The sequence below is a fragment of the Hyaena hyaena genome, unplaced genomic scaffold (assembly GCF_003009895.1).
Source record: "Hyaena hyaena isolate Hyena2069 unplaced genomic scaffold, ASM300989v1 scaffold_18, whole genome shotgun sequence".
Lineage (NCBI taxonomy): Eukaryota > Metazoa > Chordata > Mammalia > Carnivora > Hyaenidae > Hyaena > Hyaena hyaena.
Genome location: NW_024080649.1, coordinates 2,578,330 through 2,602,666, shown reverse-complemented (window position 1 = coordinate 2,602,666; position 24,337 = coordinate 2,578,330). Strand labels below are relative to the sequence as shown.

Here is a 24,337-nt window from a genome sequence, read left to right as displayed (position 1 = left end):
CAGCACAGAGCCCGACGCGGGGCTCGAACCCACGAACCGCGAGATCATGACCTAAGCGAAAGTCGGACGCTTAACCGACTGAGTCACCTAGGCGCCCCCAGGTATAATTTTGTTGAAAGAATTTAAAAATATAGGGTGCCTGGGTGGCTCAGTCGGTTAAGCATTCGACTCTTGATTTCAGCTCAGGTCTTGATCTCACAATTCATGAGATAGAGCCCCAAGTTGGGGTCTGTGCTAGCAGCACAGAGCCTGCTTGGGGCTCTCTCCTCTCTCTCTGCCCCTCCCCTGTTCATGCATGCTTTCTCTCTCAAAATAAATAAACTGTAAAAAAAATTTTTTCAATATATAAATTAAAAACTACTACCATGCTTAGCATGATAACCAACATTTTTCTATTCATGAGGACATAGAGAATATAAACGGGGACATGAATCTACAACTTCATCCCACAGCATACTTCTGTAACCTCTCTCCAGCTTCAGAGAATGTTGTGTATTTTAAGACCTGAGGTGAAGTACTCAGAGCACCCTGGCACTAAGCCCTTTCCTGTGGAGAATTTCACATTTTCTTTCGGGTTTTACTTTAACATTCGGTGCAATTTTTTCCCCTGATATTATAAGTTATTTGAAACAGCCAACAGTATTATTCAAGAATGTGAACAGTCTATTTTAGAGAAATAGTCTATTTTAGAAAAATGGCAAGAAAAGGTGTTTCTGTGAAAAAGAAGCTCATTAAGGTTTAATCTCCAAATCTAACCTCCTCAGTCTCTACAAAGGCAGATTAGTCTCAGTCAGGTTTTATAGTCCAATACTAAAGACCAATAACTCACTCTGACTCAAAGGAAACTGGATACCAAAGTAACAGAAGCATTTTATTTCTTACCGCCTGCTCCTTCCAGAATGCCCCGGACTACTGCCTGAACACCACTGGGCTTCATCAACCTTTCGGAGAGCAGCTGCCCACATAGACGCCGAAGCCAAGCTGGGGCCCGACACCTAACTTGTGTCTTCTCATCTGTGCAGGACTGAAAAAGGAAGGGAACGTATGAATTGAATGTCAGTGAAATAGACAGGACATGTAGAAATTATTAAAATATATAAATATATATACTGAGTCATACTGATGATAAACAGTGTGATAAAAGACTTCAGAAGAGCAACAGTTTTTTCCAAAAAGACAGTCTTCTACAAAACCTTCTTCAGCATCACCTTTTAAGAAAGTGGAAATGCTACGAAACTTCCCATGAAATATCAAGTGAAACTGCAAACTCAGAAATAGACAAACACACAGATGAATAAAATACAGATTTTAGAGAGGTACCTGGGTGGCTCAGTGGGTTAAGCATCCAACTCTTAATTTCGGCTCAGGTCATGATCTCACGGTTTGCAAGATCGAACCTCACATCAGGCTTCGCACTAACAGCAGGAAGCCTACTTGGGATTCTCCGTCTCCTCTCTCTCTCCCCTTCCCCCACCTCAAAATAAATAAACTTTAAAATATATATATAACATAAATGTATATATACGTCTTTATTTCTTTTAGAAACACAGAGTTAATGTAAACAGTCTCCTAATGCAGTCCTTCCAATCAAATCTAGCCTCCCTAGAGGAGTCCTAGGAACATCACTCACCACTAAGAGTGCAGTTCAGTACAGTAAGAGGACATGCTAGTCCTTGCCTCCACGACCTCAGCTACTCTGACTGTGGCACAGAAGGTTCAAAAAAGAGTTGAATTTCTTCAAGCGCTCCTTTTGGAGATCTCTGTGGAGCCACCATGAACACAGTGGACTTGGGGGTTCTTGTTGCGGGTCTAGAATGTGAACTATGCTGCTGTCAACCATGGTATTTAACTATGTGAACATAAAACTGTGACAGACAATTTAATCCTAACTAGCCTGTCCTCTTTTATTTAAGGAGGATTAATAATTACTAATTATTGAGGGGGTTATGATTTGCCAGGCACTGTGTTAAATACCTGCTACATAATCTCAAAACAGACTCGTAAGGACTATCCTCTCGATAAGGAAACTGAGGGATGGAAATGTTCACTGATTCACACAACCGCATGCTGGGTTGAATCCCAGTGGGCTGACCACCTGAGCCTTAGCTTTTTGCCTCACTCTTTTTTTTTTTTTTTTTTTTTAATGTTTTATTTATTTCTAGGAGAGAGAGAGAGAGAGAGAGACAGCGTGAGCAGGGGAGGGTCAGAGAGGGTCCCCTCTCTCTGAGAGGGAGTCACAGACTGAAACAGGCTCCAGGCTCTGAGCCGGCAGTCAGCACAGAGCCCGACGCGGGGCTCGAACCCACGAACCGCGAGATCATGACCTAAGCGAAAGTCGGACGCTTAACCGACTAAGCCACCCAGGCGCCCCTGCCTCACTCTTGTAACACATTCAGTTTTATCTGACAAGCTGTGGAGTCACGCAGAGAGGCAGAACCTGAGGCCAGAGGGACCCAACAAGAGACGACAGTAATACTCTAGGGATGAGATGAAAATGGCTTCTTTGAGGAGGTATCTTTGAAACCAGCTTCAGCTAGTCCTTGTTCCTGACCTACCACTAATTCCTTTGGCCCCTCACTCTTTACTCACCTATATCCAAAACTAAATGTATTGCTAAATATATTAGCAAGTAGGTAACTCCATCTACATCATCAGATCAAAACACGTCAGAAAACTAATAATTTTTAGGGAAAAAAGGAACTATACAATGCCTAGCAGGGTATATACTATTATGTTTTTCAAACAAAGGAGATAAAAACAGTCCTAATAATAGCTCTAATTTTAATTTCTTGACTATATATATTCCATTCAAAGAATAAGATGTCAAAATACTTCTACCAGAAGAATTATTGTCAAACAGCCAAATTTTAGTATAAAAAAAAAAAAAAGAGTTCTAGGGCACTGGGTGGCTGAGTCAGTTAAACATCCAACTCTTGATCTTGACTCAGGTCTTGGCTTTGGGGGTCATGATTTCAAGCCCCACATTAGGCTCTGTGCTGGGCAGGAAGCCTACTTAAAAAAATAAAAATTTTTTTTTGAAAAAAAAAAAATTCCAGTTTCAGAATGAATAAAACATATGTTAAATACAATTGCCATATTCCAGTTAAAAAAGTTTTTAACTGGAATATTTAATAAATAAAATGACCATATTCATGAGAAGAGTGGCCGTCAGTCCATTAATAGAAAAATGCTTAAATATTATCCCAAGGGGCAGAGTACTTGGCTGGTTCAGTAAATACAGCATGCGACTCTTGATTTTGGGGTGGTAGGTTCAAGTCCCATGTTGGGTGTAAAGATTACATAAAAATGAAATCTTAAAAAGAAAATTGGAGGGGCGCCTGGGTGGCTAAGTCGGTTGAGCGTCTGACTTCGGCTCAGGTCATGATCTCACGGTTCGTGGGTTCGAGCCCCACATCGGGCTCTGTGCTGACAGCTAGCTCAGAGCCTGGAGCCTGTTTCAGATTCTGTGCCTCCCTCTCTCTCTGATCCTCCCCTGCTCATGCTGTCTCTCTCTCTCTCTCAAAAATAAATAAAATATTTAAAAAAAAAAAAGAAAGAAAGAAAATTGGAGCACCTGGGTGGCTCAGTTGGTTAAACTTCTGGCTCTTGATTTCAGCTCATGTCATGATTTCAGGGTTGTGAGATCGAGCCCCATGCTGGTCTCTGTGCTGGGCGTGGAGCCTGCCTTATTAAGATTCTCTCTCTCCCTCTGTCTTTCTCTACTCCACCCTCCACCATTCATGTGATTATGCATACACATACTCACTCTCTCAAAAAAAAAAAGTATCCTAAGGGTCAGGTTAACTTAGTTTTACAAATATCATTTAATGATCTAGAAAATGAAATAAGGCCCAACTTGAATATTCCCAAGAGAAGACAACATTCTGCACATTATCATTAATGATTCACCCACGAGAGTCCCCAAGTCTGAATACCTGGGGTGGTCCTCCCTGGAGGATAAGTAATTCTCGGACTGCTAATGGTTGATACACTTGATCCAAGATGTCTCTCAAGGCCTGTCTAGAAAAGGTTCTTTCTTCTTCCGTTAAAACCTAAAAGAAACATGTACTTGGCTTTAGCAGGCAATAGAAGGTAATGTTTACAATACTGCACAAAAACACTCAGGAGAAGAGGGTAGGCTTTTTTCCCCTTTGACTCCCTTCCACATGGAGGAAGTTATAATACTGAAACACTCCTGGCCGTCTCTCCATCCCCTCACTCACTTCTGGGCAGGAGATCTTGGGCACTTAACTTATTGGTGAGTTTGGAAAAAACTTCCTTATTGGTGAGTGCTGGCCTGTACCACTCGGCCTGTTCCTCTTCTGTCCGGGAGTAAGTGCATGTTTTGCTCCTCTCTTCCTTGCCCTCCACAGAGCACAGCCCTGCCACAGGGCAGAAGGTGCTGCCAGCAGTCCCTAGAACCGGGCCAGCAGTAAGTGTGTCTGACTCTGGAATGCACTGTTAGAAAGCCCGACTGTCTCCAAAAATAAGCCATATCCCTGGGATGCCTGGGTGACTCAGTTGGTTAAGCGTCTGACTCTTGATTTCAGCTCAGGTCATGATCTCAGAGTCATGAGATCGAACTCCACGTCAGGCTCCACACTGAGCATGGGACCATGTTTAGTATCCTCTCTCCCTCTGTCCCTCTTCCTGGCTTGCATTCTCTCTCTCTCTCTTTCTCTCCTTCTAAAATTAAAAAGTATATATATTTTTTTAAAAAAAGCTATATCCCCAACTTTGCATTTAGGAACAATAGAGGTGACAATTTGGGGCACACGGGTGGCTCAGTTGGGCGTCCAACTTCAGCTCAGGTCATGATCTCACAGTTTGTGGGTTCGAGCCCCGCGTCAGGCTCTATGCTGGCAGCTGGCTCAGAGCCTGGAGCTTGCTTCAGATTCTGTGTCTCCCTCTCTCTCTGACCCTCCCCTGCTCATGCTCCATCTCTCTCTCAAAGAATAAATAAACATTAAAAAAAAATAGAGGTGACAATTTGAATTTTCATTTCACTGACACTGTTAACTGTCTTTTAACTCATTCAGAAGTTGGGCAGCAAAAAGGGGTTCTATTGTTGGGTCCCCTTGAACCCAACGGTCCCCTTTGGGTAACTCAGTAAAGCAGTCAGGTCACACCCGTACCACTGAGCATCCTGAAGCACAGGCACTGCTCAGAGCAGCGCCCGAGGCTGGGACTTGCCCTGCTCCTAAACACACCCACTGTGTTTCCCCTTCTCTCAACTTGTCTCATCTTCCTACCTAGTCCCTTCTGTGTGCTTCCCTTTTCTCCCTCCTGCTTGACACTCTGGGGCACTGCTTAGCCCCGGTAACAGTAGTAAGACCTCACAGTCCAGAGCCCCCTCAGAGAAGTAGAGGCAGCAGGCACTGAGAGCAATGTCACCACCCATTCCCTGTAGTAAAGAGCACAGCACACTGCTCTCCATAACATGAGGCCACTGAGGAAGCTGATCATTTCATGCCACTGCTCGGATGATACAGCTTTTAGACACATGTTTATGAACATACGCAGGAGAGAGAATGGAAAAGGGAACAAACAGAAAAGAAGCAAGTTTGGGGGCACCTGGGTGGCTCAGTCAGTTAATCTGACTCCTGGTTTCAGGTCAGGTCATGATCTCACAGCTCATGAGTTCAAGCCCCACATCATGCTTTGTGCTGACAGTGCAGAGCCTGCTTGAGATTCTCTCTCTCTCTGCCCCTCCCCTGTTCACATACGCTCTTTATCTCAAAATAAATAAATAAACTTAAAAAAAAAAAGGTGCATCTGGGTGGCTCAGTCTGTCGAGCTTCCAACTTCAGCTCAGGTCATGATTTCATGGTCTGTGAGCTCGAGTCCCTCATTGGGCTCTGTACTGACACCTCAGAGCCTGGAGCCTGCTTCAGATTCTCACTCTCTATCCCTCCCCCACTCACACTCTTGTCTCTCAAAAATAAATAAATGTTAAAAAAATTTTAAAAAGAGGGGCGCCTGAGTGGCTGAGTTGGTTAAGCGTCCAACTTTAGCTCAGGTCATGATCTCATGGTTTGTGGGTTCAAGCCCCACATCGGGCTCTGTGCTGAACGCTCAGAGCTTGGAGCCTGTTTCGGATTCTGTGTCTCCCTCTCTCTCTGCCCCTCCCCCACTCATGCTCTGTTTCTCTCTGTCTCAATAATAAAAACCATTAAAATTTTTTTTTTTAATTTTTAAAAAGAAAAGAAACAGGTTTGAAGGTCCCAGAGAGAAATGAGGTGGGTGGGCCTTGTGAACCAGCTGCAGGGGCTAACGAATTAGCCCACAAAAGAGCCACACTGACTTTCAGTACATTTGTATCTTAACAGCCTCTTCTGGCTAGGCTCCTGTGCTGATGGTCCTCTCCTGGGAAGCAGTGATCCCTGCTAAGTTATACTTAGAAGTCCTGTCTCCTCAGTTAATGTCTTATGCTTCTGTAACCCCCACACCACTTTTATAGTCCAGGTACTCAAATCCTTACTATGTCAGCAAAAAACAGGCACATCTCCCCAACAGCTAATAATAACAACAAATATTGATTGAATTATACAGCATACCCCGTGCTTTACACATTTCATGTCATTTAATCTTCCCAAGAACTTAATGAAGGAGAGATGAATAGTTTAATACTGATATTAGTAGTAATTACTTTTTGATGAGCACTACTGGGAATTGGGTTAGGTACTTTATACACATTATCCTTAATCCTCACAACCACCTTCCAAGGCAGCTATTATTATACACATTTTATTAAAAAGGAAACAGAAGAGGGGTGCCTAGTGGCTCAGTCGGTTAAGCATCTGAATTTGGCTCAGGTCATGATCTCACCATCTGTGGGTTTGAGCCCCGCGTCGGGCTCTGTGCTGACAGCTAAGAGCCTGGAGCCTGTTTCGAATTCTGTGTCTCCCTCTCTCTCTGCCCCTCTCCTCACTCACACTTTGTCACTCTGTCTCTCTCTCTCAAAAAAAAAATAAACATTAAACATTTTTTAATTAAAAAGAAACAGAAGCTCAAAGAAATAGCCTACAGTAGTTGCAAAATGACAAGAAGAAAGAGGCTCTAGGCATGGACTGTCTAGGCGTACTAAGGACTAGCATCTAAAAAATGAAGCTCCAGCCCCGTAAAATATTCAGTTATCCACTGGATATGGTTTGGCATTCAAGAGGAATTCTAGACCTTTCCAACAGCCCTTTTCTAAAGAACTAAGAGTTTTCTTTTATAACCACGCACACAAATATACACACATTCACACAGACACACATGTACTCAATCTGTGTTTACCTCTTCCTCAGGTTTTCCTGGTTTTCTCTTGGTTGGGCAGAATCCCAGCTGACACAGACCAGCAGCAATATCCCCAAAATGGCGGCAGAAGATCAAGCTCCCCAGGGATGTGTGATGCGCAACATTTAGAAGAACCCTGCAGCTGGTGAACAGCCTCCGGGTCGCTTCGGGAGGAGCCGTGAGACACACCACATCCTGAACAACGGCGCCAAACTCAGTCCTGCATCTCAAAGGGACTCCAACGCCAGGCATGAGATACGGACAGACACCCAAGGTGACAACAAACTGCAACACTGACTGGACAGTCTTCTGCTGCGAGATACTAAGCGTATCTGGGCTCAGGGCAGGAGCGGCTTCCGGAGTCCTCGGGTTGGGTTTGCCGGGATTGAAATCAGCTGCAAGGTGGATCATGCTTTCCTTCAAGCACAACAGCAACAGCAAGGCTTGCGAGGTAAACCTCCAGGTGACGTCCACAGAGTTTTGTGGCCATTCTGCCTTATTAGCAATTTCATCCTTTAGGAGTTTCAATTTTGTCCAGTGAGGATCCTTCAGCAATTTGTCCTCCAAAGCAGACAGGTTGGAGCTTAAAGTCGCCAAAAGGACATCATGTTTTGTGATCTGTAGTGAACTTGAGTCCGATGCTTTTGAGGGGAAAAAAAAAAGGGTTATCTACACGGGTAACAAATTGTACTCTGTGTGGAATGCCTCACCCTCTCCAGCTCATCCCCTGGGCCTGGCTCAAATGTCACTGCCCCTGAAAGTCCTCCCAAGTTGTGCCGCCCAAGCCTGGGCAGAATTCAAGACCGTTTCCTGCCCACAGCACTTCGGGATGTTAGAACACTGCGCCTAACATGTTTCATCTAGTTTATTTCTATTCCCCGTGTGTTCTGAGGGTATTGGCCACATTGGACATCTTAGGGGGCTGAAACTGTAGCCAGAACAGAAAGATAGAGGGCTGTATATTTACCAGAGAAGAGTCATTTAGACTGTTCTAAGTGCCAGAGATAAACCACTGAATAAAACAAAGTCCCTTCCCTCACGATACTTCCATTCTAGTGAGGCAGACTGCAAAATACAGGCCTAAGTTTCAGGGGGATTCATGTAATCACCTCTGCACCCAAGTATCCATTCTCGATGCTTCCTGACCCTTCCTAAAATGGTCTTTTCTGCCCTCTACTGGTGAAGGAGAGCTCACATGCTCACAGCAGTAGCTGACATAGTTGACAACACCCTCCTTGAAACATTCTCTCCTTTTTTAAAAAAAGTTTGTTTATATTTGAAATGCAGGGGCAGAAAGAGGATCCAAAGCAGGTTCTCTGTCAGCAGAGCGCCCAAAGTGAGGCTCAACTCAGGAACTGCAAGGTCATGACCTGAGCTGAAGTCCGACACTTCATGGACTAAGCCACCCAGGCACCCCAAAAGACTCTCCTCAATTAGCTGCTGAGACACCTCAACGGCCATCCTTCCAGAGCCTACTCTGCCGGCTCCTCCTCTCCCAGGTCTCCACATTCTCCAGGGCTTATCTGGAATTCTGCGTTCCTTCCCTCAAGGATCTTCCCCAGGTCCGGGTCTTTAAAAACCATCTGTAAGAAGGGGTGCCTGGGTGGCTTAGTCGGTTAAGCATCCGACTTTCGCTTNATCTGTAAGAAGGGGTGCCTGGGTGGCTTAGTCGGTTAAGCATCCGACTTTCGCTTGGGTCATGATCTCGCGGTTCGTGGGTTCGAGCCCCGCGTCGGGCTCTGTGCTGACTGCCAGCTCAGAGCCTGGAGCCTATTTCAGAGTCTGTATCTCCCTCTCTCTCTGACCCTCCCCTGCTCATGCTGTCTCTCTCTCTCCCCTAGAAATAAATAAAAATATTTCAAAAAATAAATAAATAAAAATAAAAACCATCTGTAAGCTAACCACTCCCAAATTTGTATCTCCAGCCCATGTATACCCTCTAAGTATCAGGATAAGTAAAACGAAAATCACGTCTATGCATAGTATAGTCAACTGTTAAAATTAGAGAGAAAGAGAAAATCTTGGAAGCAGCCCGAAAAATATGATGCATTATATATAAGGGATAATGCTGTGAATGACCGAGAACTTACCACAAACAGTGACTGCTAAAAGATGGTAGAAAAACATCTTTGAAGTATGACAGAAGAAATAAAATGTCAACTCAGAATTCTCTATCTAGTAAAAATAACCTTCAAAAATGAAAGTAAACACATTTAGATCAATGAAAATCAAGAGAACTGACTGCCAGCAGACAAATGGTAAAGGAAATGCTTCAAGCTGAAGGAACATAATACTAGATGGAAACTGGAATTTTCAGGAAGGAATGAAGAGCATCAGAAATGATAAGTATGGGGGTAAATATAAAAGACTAATTTTTTCCTCAATTCCCTTAGATACATATATATGTGTCTAAAGCAAAATTTAAGATTTTTTGAAAAGTAATCTCTACAGGGGTGCCTGGGTGGCTCAGTCGGTTAAGTGACTTCAGCTTAGGTCGTGATCTCACGGTTCATGGGTTCGAGCCCCGCGTCGGGCTCTGTGCTGACAGCTAGCTCAGAGCCTGGAGCCTGTTTCAGATTCTGTATCTCCCTCTCTCTCTGACCCTCCCCTGCTCATGCTATCTCTCTCTCAGAAATAAATAAAACATTAAAAAAAAAAAGTAATCTCTACACTAAATGTTGGGCTGAAACCTACAACCCTGAGATCAAGAGCTGCACACACTACCGACTGACCCAGTAAGGTGCTGCTCTAAAGCAAATTTATAAAATTGTATTATGGATTTATAACTTACATAGATATAACAAACATGAAAACTAGAGCATAAAGCCCAAGTCAGGGAGTGGGAGCTATAAAATGACTCTGATAGTTTCAAGGTCCTTATTTGTCATGCAAAGTAGTACAATATTAATTCTAAGCAGCTTGTGAAAAAAATAATGCATGTTGTAATTTCCCCAGGACAACTATTAAAAACACAATGCAGAGGCACCTGGGTGGCTCAATTGGCTAAATGTCCAACTCTTGATTTTGAAATTTTTTAAATGTTTTAATTATTTCTGAGAGAGAGACAGCATGAGCAGGGGAGGGTTAGAGAGAGGGGGAGAGACAGAATCCAAAGCAGGCTCCAGGCTGGGAGCTAGCTGTCAGCACAGAGCCCGACGCAGGGCTCGAACCCACAAACCATGAGATCATGACCTGAGCCGAAGTCGAATGCTTAACCGACTGAGCCACCCAGGTGTCCCCAACTCTTGATTTTGGCTCAGGTCATGATCTCATGGCTCATGAGTTCAAGCCCCAAATCAGACTCCACGCTGATAGTGTGGGGTCTGCTTGGGACTCTCTCTATGTCCCTTTTTCCCTCTCTCTCTCAAAAATAAATAATTTTTTTTTAAATATTTTTATTTATTTCTAGGAGAGAGAGAGAGACAGAGCAAGCAGGGGAGGGTCAGAGAGAGAGAGAGTCACAGACTGAAACAGGCTCCAGGCTCCGAGCTGGCAGTCAGCACAGAGCCCGATGCAGGGCTCAAACCCACGAACCGCGAGATCATGACCCGAGTGAAAGTCAGACACTTAACCGACTAAGCCACCCAGGTGCCCCAAAAATAAATAAATTTTTAAAAATTACAATGCAGGGGCGCCTAGGTGGTTCAGACTCTCCCTCTTTCTGCCCCTCCCCTGCTCTCACACACACTCTCTCTCTCACTCAAAATAAATTAAAAAACACTAAAAAAAAATTTTAGGGGCACCTGGATAACTCAGTTGGTTGAGCGTCCGACTTCAGCGCAGGTCATGATCTCACGGTTTGTGAGTTGGAGCCCCACATCCGGCTCGCTACTGTCAGCGCACAGTCCACTTCAGATTCACTATCTTCCTCTCTCCTTACACTACCCCTGACTTGCACTCTCTCTCTAAAGTAAATAAAACATTTAAAAAAGTTTTTTTTGCCACAATGCAAAAATGAGGGTTATAGTCATAAAACCATAATAAAATGTTGAAAATATAAATGAAAATAAGCAGTAAGACTTCAAAACTAAAGTTAATATACATTCTAAGAGGCAAATTAGAAATGAGGCACCTAGGTGGCCCAGTGGGTTACGTGGCCAACTCTTGATTTCTGCTCAGGTCATGATCTCATGGTTCATAAGTTCAAGCCCTATGTCAGGATCTGCGCTGACAGCGCAGAACCTGCTTAGTATTCTCTCTCTCCCTCTCTCTCTCTGCCCATATCCCAATTGTGTTCTCTCTTTCAAAAATAAACATTTAAAAAATTTTTAAAAGAAGCAAATTAGAAAGGATTAAAGTGGAATGATAACTGAAAGAGTGTTCAACCGTGCATTACTTACAATAGCGTAAATGAGAAATACATATCCAATAACAGGAGATTGGATGAGTAAATTGCAGCTACCTGGATCTAACATGCTATATGTATGTGTAATATTTGTTTATTGTCTCTCTATAAACTAGAAAGAAAGCTGCTTGAGGACAGAGATGTTGCTCGTTTTGCTCACTGCTACATTCTCCTTGCCTAAACAAGGCCTGTCTGATATGTAGTAGTTGTTCATAATAAGTTGTTGAATGAATGAATAATTGAATATTTGCAGCTATTAAGTTGTGTTGAGGGATGTCTGGCTGGCTCAGTCACTAGAGCATCTGACTCCTGATCTTGGAGTTGTAAGTTCGAGCCCCACACTGGGCACAGGGATTACATTTTTAAAAAGTTACATTGAACATTATTTAATGACATACTCATTAAATATATTCTGAAGCGAACAGAGTATGAAACACTGTATGAGCAAAAGATATGAACAGTTTATAGAAAAAGAAATGCAAGTGACTTCTAAACATGAAAATATGATCAACCTTGCTCATAACAGAAAAGTAAATTAAAACTGTACTGAAATAGCACTTCCCATTTATCAACTGGCTAAAATCCAAAAGTTTTATAACACATTATGTGGCAAGGTTTTGGGAAATCACACACTCTCATATACTGCTCTTAGAAACTAAAATGGTACATTCCAGAAGAGAGCAATTTGGCAATACCCTGCAAAATTATGTACATATTTAATGTTTGGCCCAGCAATCCTGCTTTTTAGGAATCTATACTACAGACAAATACACAGGCAAAAATGCAAAATGACATACACACACACCTATTGACTGTAGTGCTTCTCGTATTAACAAAAGACCTGAGACAAACCAAAGTCCGTTCAAAGAGAACTGATAAAAAACAATGGCATATCTACACAATGGCATGCTTGTAAAAGACAAAAGATTTCTGTGAACCACTATTTAGTGACCTCCAAGACATATTAAATTTTAAAAGTAAGGTAGAAAAGAATGTCCATCATATGCTACCTTTTGTGTAAGAAAGGGAGGGAATATAAAATATTTGTTTTTATTTTCAAAAAGGCAGTGAGGGGCCTTTTGGTGGCTCAGTTGGTTAAGCGTCCGACTTTGGCTCAGGTCTCATGGTTCGTGGGTTCGAGCCCCATGTCAGGCTCTGTGCTGACAGCTCAGAGCGTGGAGTCTGCTTCAGATTCTGTGTGTTTCTCTCTCCTGCCTCTCCCCAACTTGTGCTCTCTCTCTCAAGAATAAACATTTAAAAAGTTTAAAAAAAAAAAAAGTCTCTCTCTTCTCCCTCTGTCCCTCCCACATGCTCTCTTCCTCAAAAAAAAATTTTTTTTTAAGTAAAATGAGTTGTCTACAGAGAGAAGAGAACAATGGGGAGGAGCTAGGGATAAACTGATCCAGTTCTAGAGTTTTCATTTTGGGATGTTGTATACGTTTTTCAAGTTAAAAAACAAATTAAAATTTTGTCAAAATAATTCCTAAAAATAAAAAACAAACTTAATAATTCTGAACTTTATGTCCAAAGTTGTCAAACTATGATCTCCAGGTCAAATCTGGCCCACTACTTATTTCATAAATAAAGTTTTACTGGAAAACAGTCATGTCTATTTACATGTTATCTTGCTTTCAAGGTACAGCAGCAGAGTTGAGTATCTGTAACAGAGACAAAGACCAAAATATTTACTGTCTGCTCCTTTACAGAAAACGTATGCAAACTCCTGTTCTATACTAAGTTAGCAGCATAAATGCAGAGAATCATTTCAAGTGACTTGAAATATAGAACTGTAGGGACACCTGGCTAGCTCAGTCAGTAGAGCATGTGACTCTCGACCTCAGGGTTATGAGTTATGAGTTTGGGCCCCACGTTGTATGTAGAGATTGCATCCAAAAATAAAATCTTAAAAAAAAAAAAAAGAACGTTTATATATCCTGAAGACAATAAAGAAATAAAAATACTCTAGGGCCAGTAGGTTTGTTCATGGTGGTAATGTAGGATTTGTTATTTAAAAATATTATATGCATGTGTGTGTGTGTGAATGTGTGAGAATATATTTATATATGCGTGTATATATATATAAGTGAATAATTACATTAATTTCCCTGGAACCAATATTTTCAGATAAAGGAAATACAAATATTAAAATAGAAAATATAGGGGCGCCTGAGTGGCTTAGTCGGTTGAGCGTCCGACTTTCGCTTAGGTCATGATCTCGCGGTTCGTGGGTTCGAGCCCCGCGTCGGGCTCTGTGCTGACTGCCAGCTCAGAGCCTGGAGCCTGTTTCAGTCTGTGACTCCCTCTCTCTCTGACCCTCCCCTGTTCACGCTGTCTCTCTCTCTCTCCTAGAAATAAATAAAACATTAAAAATTTTTAAAAAAAAAAATTAAAAAAAAAATAAATAAAATAGAAAATATAGAAGAATGGCTAGGTGGACAAATATGTGATCAAGGAAGAATCTAGGTCATGGTAAAGAGGTTTTCACTGTAAAATTCCTCCTGCTTTTCTATAAGCTTGAAAATTTTCAGGGCACCTGGGTGGCTCAGTCAGCTAAGCATCTGACTCTTGATTTCAGCTCAGGCCATGATCTCGTTGTTAGGAGATTAAGCCCCATGTCTGGCTCCACACTGAGCATGAAGCCGGCTTTAGACTGTCTCTCTCTCTCCCTCTGTCCTCCCCCATCTCATGCTCTCTCTCTCTAAAAAAAAGAAAGAAAAATAAATAAAATTAGCATAATGAAATGTTAAAAAAATTAAACTCCATCATATTTCATTTTAATTAGAATATCAGAAAGAAGTGGGGGGACTGGGTGGCTCCGTTGGTTGAGCGTCTGACTTCGGCTCAGGTCATGATCTCACAGTTCGTGGGTTCAAGCCCCGCGTCAGGCTCTGTGCTGACAGATCAGAGCCTAAAGCCTGCTTCAGGTTCTGTGTCTCCCTCTCTCTCTGCTCCTCCCAGCTCATGCTATGTCTCTCAAAAATAAACATTAAAAAATTTTTAATAAAAAATAATAGTCATAGAACAGTATGTACCCTATGAGACCATTTTTGTTAAAAAGAAAATACTATTTCCCAAAATGCAATCTCCATATAGTGGAGATTAAGTTCATCCTAATGTTCTTCTTTTAGGTTCCCTGTATTTTTTCTTTAAAAAAATTTTTTTAATGTTTATTTACTTTTGAGAGAGAGAGACAGAGCACAAGCAGGTGAGGGGCAGAGAGAGAGAGACGGAGACAGAGAATCCGAAGCAGATTCCAGGCTCTGAGCTGTCAGCATAGAGCCCGACATGAGGCTTGAATTCACAAACCATGAGATCATAACCTGAGCCAAAGTCGAACACTTAACCGACTGAGACACCCAGGCGCCCTAGTTTCCTAAATTTTAAAAAACTTTACCATACAGAATATTAACGACTTCTATGAAAAGAAAAAGGAACATCACACTACTCATTAAGAATAACAAGAATCAGAAGAATAAGAATTTTTCTCTAAGATTGTCCAGGGCAAGCGTTCTGACCCACTAACATGAATATCTGGTTCCTTTAGCTAATATATACCTAAAAAGAAATGAGTGCTTTCCTAGTTTGTCACCACTAATCTTTAATATCACTAAACAACCTCTTAGTGACTTCTTGCAACTTTATAAGATCTTTGAACCCAAACATGGGACACAAAGAAAGTGATTTCAAACAAAAGCTACAAGCTGTTTTTTAAGAGCCCCTTAATAAAGTAGTCTTCTCTGCCCTCTGCTGATGAAAAACAAAATCTACTTGAAAATAAAAGCATCCCCTAAAGCAGTTGTATTCAAGACAAAGGGTACAGGGACTGAAGTTTTCAGGGGTTTCAGATTTTCAGGGACTCTGCAAGTTCAAAACTATTTTCATATTTAATACTAAGCCACTATTTGCCTCTTACAGTCTCATTCTCTCATGAGTGTACCAAGTGTGAAAAATTCATTCAGTTTAGGGATGCCTGGGTGGCTTAGTCAGTTAAGCATCTGGCTCAGTTAAGCATCCGACTCTTGACTTTGGCTCAGGTCATGACTCACGGTTTGTAGAATCAAGCCCTGTGTAGAGCTCCGTGCTGATAACGTGGAACCTCCTCGGGATTCTCTCCCTCTGCCCCTCCCCACCAGACGTGTGTGTGCTCTATTTCTCTCTCTCTCAAAATTAATAAATAAACATTTTGAAAAGTTCATTCAATTCAGATTCCATATCTCAACTAACCTCTAAGAAATCACCTCTTGTTCAGTTTTAGTACAGTATGAAAAAATATAATTATCTGAAAAAGCTATTGAGTCCTTCCTTTTCCAACTACATCTCTGTGAGTCTAGATTTTCTTCATTTGTTTCAATCAAAACAACTTATCATGACAGATTGAGCAGAGAGGCAAATACGAAAATCCAGCTGTCTTCTAGTAAGCCAGACATTAAGGAGATTTGCAAAACTGCAAAGCAATGCCACTCTTCCTGATAAGTTAAGTCTCGATCACTCTACTTCACTGTGCAGCCTCAACACGTTACTGTACGTACCACCCAAAACCATCGCTATCACACTTCAGGAAATGCCGCCCTTAAGGACAGCATTATTTATTCTTCCCAATCACCAATTTAAATGCCTATGCTTTGTGACATTTAAAAACAGACTTCACAGTTTGTGTGGTACTTTTTATTATGCTCAAAGTGCAAAGCAATATGGCATACAAGATTAAGTATGGTACAGCTTCATTATCTACAGATTATCAGATTTTCCAGCTCCTTCTCCACAATGTATCCAAATTTAATGACGGAATTCAGTCTATATTTAACATCGAAAGATATTTGTTAGGAAAACTATTGCTGAAGTGGCCTCCATTTCTTACAGACAAAACTTCACTAAAATTGACAAATCCCTTTCAAATTCTGCTTAGCATATTTCTTTTTTTTTTTTTATAATTTTTATTTATTTCTAGGAGACAGAGAGAGACAGCATGAGCAGGGGAGGGTCAGAGAGAGAGGGAGACACAGACTCTGAAATAGGCTCCAGGCTCTGAGGTGGCAGTCAGCACAGAGCCCGACGCGGGGCTCGAACCCACGAACCACGAGATCATGACCTAAGCGAAAGCCGGATGCTTAACTGACTAAGCCACCCAGGCACCCCCTGCTTAGCATATTTCTTAACAACAGAGATGGAGAAATGATTATTTGCCCCATGACTGAGAATGGAAATGAGGGGCGTCTGGGTGGCTCAGTCAGTTAAGCAACCGACTTTGGCTCAGGTCATGATCTCGCGGTTCGTGGATTCGAGACCTGAGTAGGGCTCTGTGCTGACAACTCAGAGCCTGCAGCCTGCTTTGGATTCTGTGTCTCCCTCTCTCTCTGATCCTGCCCTGCTCACACTGTCTCTCTCTCTCTCTCAGAAATAAATAAAACGTTAAAAAAATTTTTTTAAAAAAGAGAGAATGGAAATGGAAGGCAGAGGAAGAGTTCATGCTTAATGCAGTAGAACATTTCATGCCTCACAAGTGAAAGACTACTGGCATCTTCCTTCCCTTCTATATAATTCCCATCTGCACGGAATTCCTCTTCCCCCTGTAGCCTTTCACGGCTCCACTCAAGGGTGACTCCTCCTCTAGCCAGTTGCTCTCTGTACTATCTTTCACCACCAGCGTGATCCTACTGTGTGAAATATCTCTTAATCCACATGCACAGTACCATCTCCCCAAACAGACAAGACACTTGAGAGCACAAATTTTTATGTAATTTTGTTTCTCCAAGAACAGTGAGGACAGACTACTATATACTGATGACTCCCAGTGCAAATAACCTCAAAAGGCGTCAATGTAAAGACAGATCAGGCACCTTGGTGGCTTAGTCGGTTAAGTGTCCAACTCTTGATTTTAGCTCAGGTCATAATCTCAAGGTTCTTGAGATCAAGCCTCATATCAGGCTCTGTGCTGACAGCGTGGAGCCTGCTTGGGACTCTCTCTCCCTTTCTCTCTCTGCTCTTTCCCACTCACATTCTCTCTCCCTTTCTCTCTCAAAATAAATCAAATACAGATTTACTTTTCTAAATATTTATCTATTTTTGAGAGACAGAGCATGAACAGAGAGGGGAAGAGCAGAGAGAGAGAGAGGGAAACACAGAATCTGAAGCAGGCTCCAGGCTCTGAGCTGTCAAAACAGAGCCTCATGTGGGGCTCAAGCCCACAAACCATGAGATCATGACCTGAACTGAAGTCAGATGCTCAACTAAGCCACCCAGGTGCACCAAATCAAATAAACAAAGAAAAAAAAAGATCAAAAAAAGTTTAACTTAGCTCCATGTCATTTTAACCAGTACTTTCATCCTGAGTCCTCAGTACATCTGGGATATCTGAATACTCATGATGCACAGGTATTTTTTCATTCCCTCAGCAGCTGATATAATAAAACAGCAGGCAAATGCACACAATATATAATAGACTATATGTGTAAAATCCTATCATTTTACCACAGCACTCATTTTTTTTTTCAAATAGGAATGCTTGAATCCCTGTATATTAAATGAGCACATGTATGTAATTCCACCACAACACTCATCAAGATCTAGAGAAGGTCTTCTGTAAATGCAATTTGTGTACCTGTGCTTTATGATGATTACTGCCAGATTTTTTACTTATTTAACTTTGTTCTCAGTCATTTCTAGAGAGTTGCAGTTACTAGACAAGTGGCCTCTCAATTAGCAAGTTAAAACTGTCTTTTGCCATTTACTCCTCCATTGGGGCACAGTAGTACAGTTATCACACTATAGCAGAAGGTACCTGAACTTTAATCCTGGCTCTACCAAAAAAAAAAAAAACAGAAAAGAAAAAAGAATCCAAAATATATAAAGAACTTATACAATTCAACAACCGAAACACAAAAAATCCCCATTCAAAGATGGGCAGAAGGGGCTCCTGGGTGGATCAGTCAATTAAGTGTCCAACTTAAGCTCAGGTGATGATCTCACAGTTCATGAGGTTGAGCCCCACATCAGGCCCTGTGCTATCATCTTGGAACCTGCTTTGGATCCTCTGCTACCACCCCCTGCCCCTCCTCCTCTTTTTCTCACCCTCAAAAATCAATAAACTTTAAATAAATAAATAAAGGCAGAAGACATGAACAGACATTTCTCCAAAAGAGAAAATTAGGGGCGGCTGGCTGGCTCAGTTGGATAAGCATGCATCTCTTGCTCTCAAGGTAGTGAGTTTGAGTCCCATGTTGGGTGTAGAGATTACTAAAAAAAATAATAAGTAAGCTTAAAAATAAAAAAGACATTCGCATGGCCAATAGACAAATGAAAAGATGCTCAACATCACTCATCATCAAGAAAATGCAAATCAAAACTACACTGAGGGGCACTTGGGTGGCTAGGTAGGTTAAGCATCCACCTCTTGGCTTTGGCTCAGGTCATGATCTCATAGTTTGTAAGAAGGAGCCCGGCATCAGGCTCTGTGCTGTCAGTGCAGAATGCTTGGGATTCTCTCTCTCCCTCTCTCTCTGCCCTTCTTCTGCTGACTCACTCTCTCTCTCTCTTCATAAATAAATAAACTTAAAAAAAAACTATACTGAGTTATCACTTCACACCTGTCAGAATAGCTAAAATAAAAAACACAGGAAACAACAATGTTGTCGAGGATGTGGAAAGGGACCCTCGTGTGCTGTTGGTGGGAATGCAAACTGTGCAGCCACTGTGGAAAACAGTATGAAAGTTTCTCCAAATATTAAAAATATAACTACCTTAGGGGCACCTCGGTGGCTCAGCTGGTTAAGTGTCTGACTCTTGGTTTTGGTTCAGGTCATGATCTCACAGTTCACGGGATCAAGCCCCACATCGGGCTCTGTGCTGACAGTGTGGAGCCTGCTTGGGATTCTCTCTCCCTCCGTCTCTGCCTCTCCACTACTCACAAGCTCTCTCTCTCTCTCAAAACTAAAAAAAAAAAAAACATTAAAAAAAAAATAACTACCCTACAATCCAGTAGTCACACTACTGGATATTTACTGAAAGAAAACGAAAACACTAATTCAAAAGGATATATGTACCCCTATGTTTGGTGCAGCATTACTTACAATAGCCAAATTATGGAAGCAGCCTAAGTGCCCATCAATACATGAATGGATAAAGATGGATAAATATGGCTGGCAGCCATAAAAAAGAATGAAATCTTGCCATTTGCAACAATGTGGATGGAGCCAGAGAGTATAATACGAAATAAGTCAATCAGAAAGAGACAAATACTGTATGGTTTCACTCATGTGGAATTTAAGAAACAAACAAACAAAAAACCCACAAGCAAAGGGGAAAACGAGAGAGAAAAAAAGAGAGAGACAGACAGACAGACCAAAAAACAGCCTCTTAGCTATAGAGGACAAACTGATGGCTACCAGAGAAGTCAGTTGGGTAAAACAGGTGATGGGGATTAAGGAGTGCACTTGTGCTGATCACCAGGTGTTGCATGAAACTGTAGAATCACTATACTGTACACCCAAAGAAGTGTAACACTGTATGTTAACTATACCAGAATTTTAAATGAAAAGTAATATGGGTGCCTGGGTGGCTCAGTCATTTGAGCGACTGACTTTGATTTTAGTTCAGGTCATGATCCCGGGGTTGTGGGATTAAGCCCCGCGTCAGGCTCTTGCTGAGAAGATCCTGCTTCAGATTCTCCCTCCCTCTTTCCTTTGCCTCTCTTCCTCACTCATGCTCCTTCTCTAACACTAAAAAAAATTTAGTATTTGTTTAGCACACATGTGTGCTCTGTGTGCACAGGCAAGCGGGAGAGGGGTGGAGAGAGAGGGAGAGAGAGAATCCCAAGCAGGCTCTGTACAGTCAGCTCAGAGCCTGATGCAGGGCTAGATCTAACTATCCAACTCAGGTCTAACTAACCCAGAGATCATCACCTGAGCTGGATGATTCGGGAACCTGGGTGGCTCAGTCGGTGAAGCAACTGACTTCAGCTCCGATCATGATCTCACGGTTCACGAGTTTGAGGCAGTATCAGGCTCCTTGCTGTCAGCATGAAGCCCACTTCAGATCCTCTGTCCCCCTCTGTCTACCTCCTGTCCCCTGCTTGCACTCTCTCAAAAATAAATATATAAAAACATTTAAAAAAATGGGACGCTTAACTGACTGAGCCGCCCAGGCACCTGCCCCACCCCCTCCAAAACATTTTTTAAATAAAATAAATTGTTCTAAATCATGGTTATAATGCACCTGACTAACTCAGTAGAGCATGCCACTCTTGATCCTGCAGTTTTGAGTTCGAGCCCCATGTTTGCATAGAGCCTACCTTAAAAAAAAAAAATTCCAGCTCTATACCTCTATACTTTACTAGACTGACATTGGGCAACTTGCCTTTATTTGAGGCTTGGTTCCTTCATCTGTAAAATGGAATACAAGTAATACCGATGTCATGGAATTGTGAGGATTAAATAATACATGTAGGGGCACCAGGGTGGCTCAGTTAGTAAAGCAATCAACTTCGGCTCAGTCATGATCTCACATTTCCTGTGTTGGAGCCCCCCATCGGGCTCTGTGTGACAGCTCAGAGCCTGGCGCTTGCTTTGGATTCTGTGTCTCCCTCTCTCTGCCCCTCCCTGGCTCGCTCTGTCTCTCTCTCAAAAATAATAAATAAACATTAAAAAATAAATAATAATACATGTAAACAGCATACTATTGGGCCTGATATTTGGTAGGTACTGAATTACTATTACTTTTTTTTTTTTTTTTTGAGAGAGAGAGGGCCCAAGTGAGTGAGGGGCAGAGAAAGACAGAGGGAGAAAATCCCATGAAGGGCAGAGAGAGAGAGAAAGAGAGAGAGAAGAGAAGAGAAGCAGGGCTCACCAGAATCAGGGCTCAAGATCACTAATAGTGAGATCGTGACAGATGCTTAACCATTGAGCCACCCAGGTGCCCCTCAATTACTGTTATTAGGACTTCTCGCTTCTCCCAGGTATGATATAATGTTTGCGGGAGTTTCTGCATTTGGGGAAGTATCTTAAAATCTGAGACTTGGAACATCACCTCATGGCCCTGCATGACCTTACTTTGCTCACCCTTCATATACACAGTCCCTGTTCTAGTGTCCTTTCTCAAAACTTCATATAACAGGGGCACCTGGGTGGCTCAGTAGGTTAGGCTTCCGACTTTGGCTCATGTCATGATCTCACGGTTTGTGGGTTCGAGCCCCGCGTCGGGCTCTGTGCTGACAGCCAGTTCAGAACCTGGAACCTGTTTCGGATTCTGTGCCTTCCTCTGTCTCTGACCTCCCCTGCTCACGCTATCTCTCTCTCTCTCTCTCAGAAATAAATAAAACATTAAAAAATTAAAAAAAAAAAAACTTCATATAACATCAGAGGCTCCGCACTTAACAATTTGTCTTGATTTGAGAAGGGAGCTCGGCAGACCTCGGCTCTGTGTTTTGCCCCTAATTTGACCACATAATCTCTGCCAGGTCACTTTATCTCTTCAGAGAGCCTTAAGTGTCCCCAGGTGTGAAAGGAGAGTGCCAGACTAAACCACTGCCAAGGTCCCTGCAGATTCTAAATTGGGAAGATCTTGTCAACTCACCACGGAAGACTGTAAAAGTGACTGTAAATCCCTCCCAAAGGCTGTAAATCCTTAAATACTGTCCCCAAACCCATCCCAAACGCCACTGCCTCCCTCTTATGCACGCCTTGCCATTCTGTACAAATCTCCAGCGTCCACAGTAGACCTGCGCCCTCAGGAGGTGGGACCTCACTTAGCGTGTCCGGAGCGCTACTGCCTCGGAAGCTCTTGCTGGTACCGCAGTCCCTACCTCAGAGGGTGACAGTAAGGACTGAATGGAACCGCGTACCCAGAGCGCTTAATAGTGAGTGCCTGGAACAAGGCTGGCGCTCAAGAGGCGTCGGTTACCATCAGTGTTCAGCCAAGCCCATCCCCTCCTTGAGCTTCGGTTTCCTCAAGTAAAATGAGGCTGGACGGACAATGACCAAAGCCCCCAGGAGCCTCAGAGCTGAGGGTCCCAGGGAGGGCCTGAGAGGCGCACGCTGCGGAAGGCAGGGCAGCCCGGGAAGACTGGTGGCCCTGAGAGTCCCGAGTGAGCCCGGCGCCGAGATCCGTCCTCTCACCTCCCGGGCTCAGCAGCAGCTGCAGCGCCTCCAGAATGCTCTCCAGACCGCACGTTGCCGGAGCCCCGCTGCCTGCGACCTGTCGGGGGACCGCCATGACGGGAGTGGAACGCGCCACCGCCGACCAGCTCAAGCGCCCGTGCGGACTGGCGTCGCCGCCATGTTGAACGTGGCGGAAGGCGGTAGGGGTGGGCACGCCGCAAGGGGCGGGCCGACGTGGTCGGAACGCGCTGTTACAAATGCTTTCTCAGTCCCTTTTCACGCCCTTCGGAAGAAAAAACAGTTAACGCAACCAATCTACATCGCCCGATTTCAGAAACTCAATGTGATTAACCATTGAGTACAGTAGTTTATCATGAAATGATACCCATTTCACTAAGAAAATAATTGGGTACCGGAGCACCAAAGACATAGTGAAGTAAACAGACGCTGTGCCTACGTATAATGAAGTTTGGATACATAAAACATCATTCAACTGAATATTTCTGAATTTCTTTATGAGTGATATTTATAAGCAAGTGCTGCGGGCGCCTAACGGGCTCAGCCAGTAGAACTTGCGACTCTTGAACGCAAGGTCATGAGTTCAAGCTCCAGATTGGGTGAAGAGCTTACTTTCAAACAAATTAAAAGTAAGTGCTAAATACAGACACATCCATTTGAATAACCACAAATATTGTTATTGGTGATATGATTTTTGAAACGTAATCATTACCAGTCCCAATAAAATTTCGTTCTTTGCTGTATTTATATTCTTGGAAAATACTGGGTGTATTAAAATTGTGCGCTCCCCTCACCCCATTGTGTTAATAGGTAAAACAGAATTCATTTGAGAGTCAGCCCATCAGGGACAAGCTTTCACCTACACGAATGCTGGTGGGACATTCTAAAGTCATGTTGTCTGAAAGTCATGCTACAAATCTAGGAGAGTACTTCTGAGGTCAGAGGTCAAGACTTCAGCTAGCCTGCCTCTCCCTTCATTAAAAGTCGATAATCTCTCATATGATTGTCACAACCACCCCCACCATCCACTTTCTGAAAGTTCTCCCAAACAGGCTGTCTTGCTGCTTCTTGAGATCCCCCGAGTTAACCTAAGTTCAGGACTGAAGACTGCCCTTCAGCATTTAGCTGCTTGAAGTCTTGGGAAGTGATGCTCCACTGCAAGCTCCGCCGAAGCCCCTGCCCCTGGAGAAAGAAGCTGGTCACTTAACTCCTTTCTCAGAACCCTCCTGGTCACTCCCAGGACTTTAGGCTCCAGCCCAATCTATCAACAACTTCCTACTCTCTAAAGTGAATACATAACAGAGCCATTTGGACAAGGTTATCTTAGGGAGTTTAAGTGATACTGTTCTTATATATTTAGCAAAGTCTCCCACAGAGGGGATACTTAAAAAATTGTACCTGTGTCTTACTCTCCATCTCTTTCTCAAATAAAATCCTACCAAAATATCTTCAAACTGGAAAAACTTTTTTGAAGGGTAAATAAATGACCTACGAAATTACCACAACACTCTCTTCATTATGTTCTATATCCCACCCCAGGCTTTGTCAGTAGACAGTTTTTCTTCAGTTATTGTGTGTATCCATGTTCATTTTGGGAAATAAA

The 24,337-nt window shown here is 42.8% G+C and overlaps 1 protein-coding gene across 1 annotated transcript in view; it reads right to left on the bottom strand.

Moving 5' to 3' along the window:
- Positions 1-22,831, bottom strand: part of TANGO6 (transport and golgi organization 6 homolog) — a 190,271-nt gene extending 167,440 nt beyond the window's left edge. Inside the window, exons 1-4 of the mRNA XM_039222251.1 lie at positions 22,735-22,831; positions 7,282-7,922; positions 3,936-4,052; positions 883-1,024 (exon numbers count right to left, since the gene is read on the bottom strand). Of these exons, the coding sequence (XP_039078182.1) occupies positions 883-1,024; positions 3,936-4,052; positions 7,282-7,922; positions 22,735-22,831 (997 nt within the window). The remainder of the gene's footprint in view (positions 1-882; positions 1,025-3,935; positions 4,053-7,281; positions 7,923-22,734) is intronic.
- Positions 22,832-24,337: the final 1,506 nt, after the last annotated feature.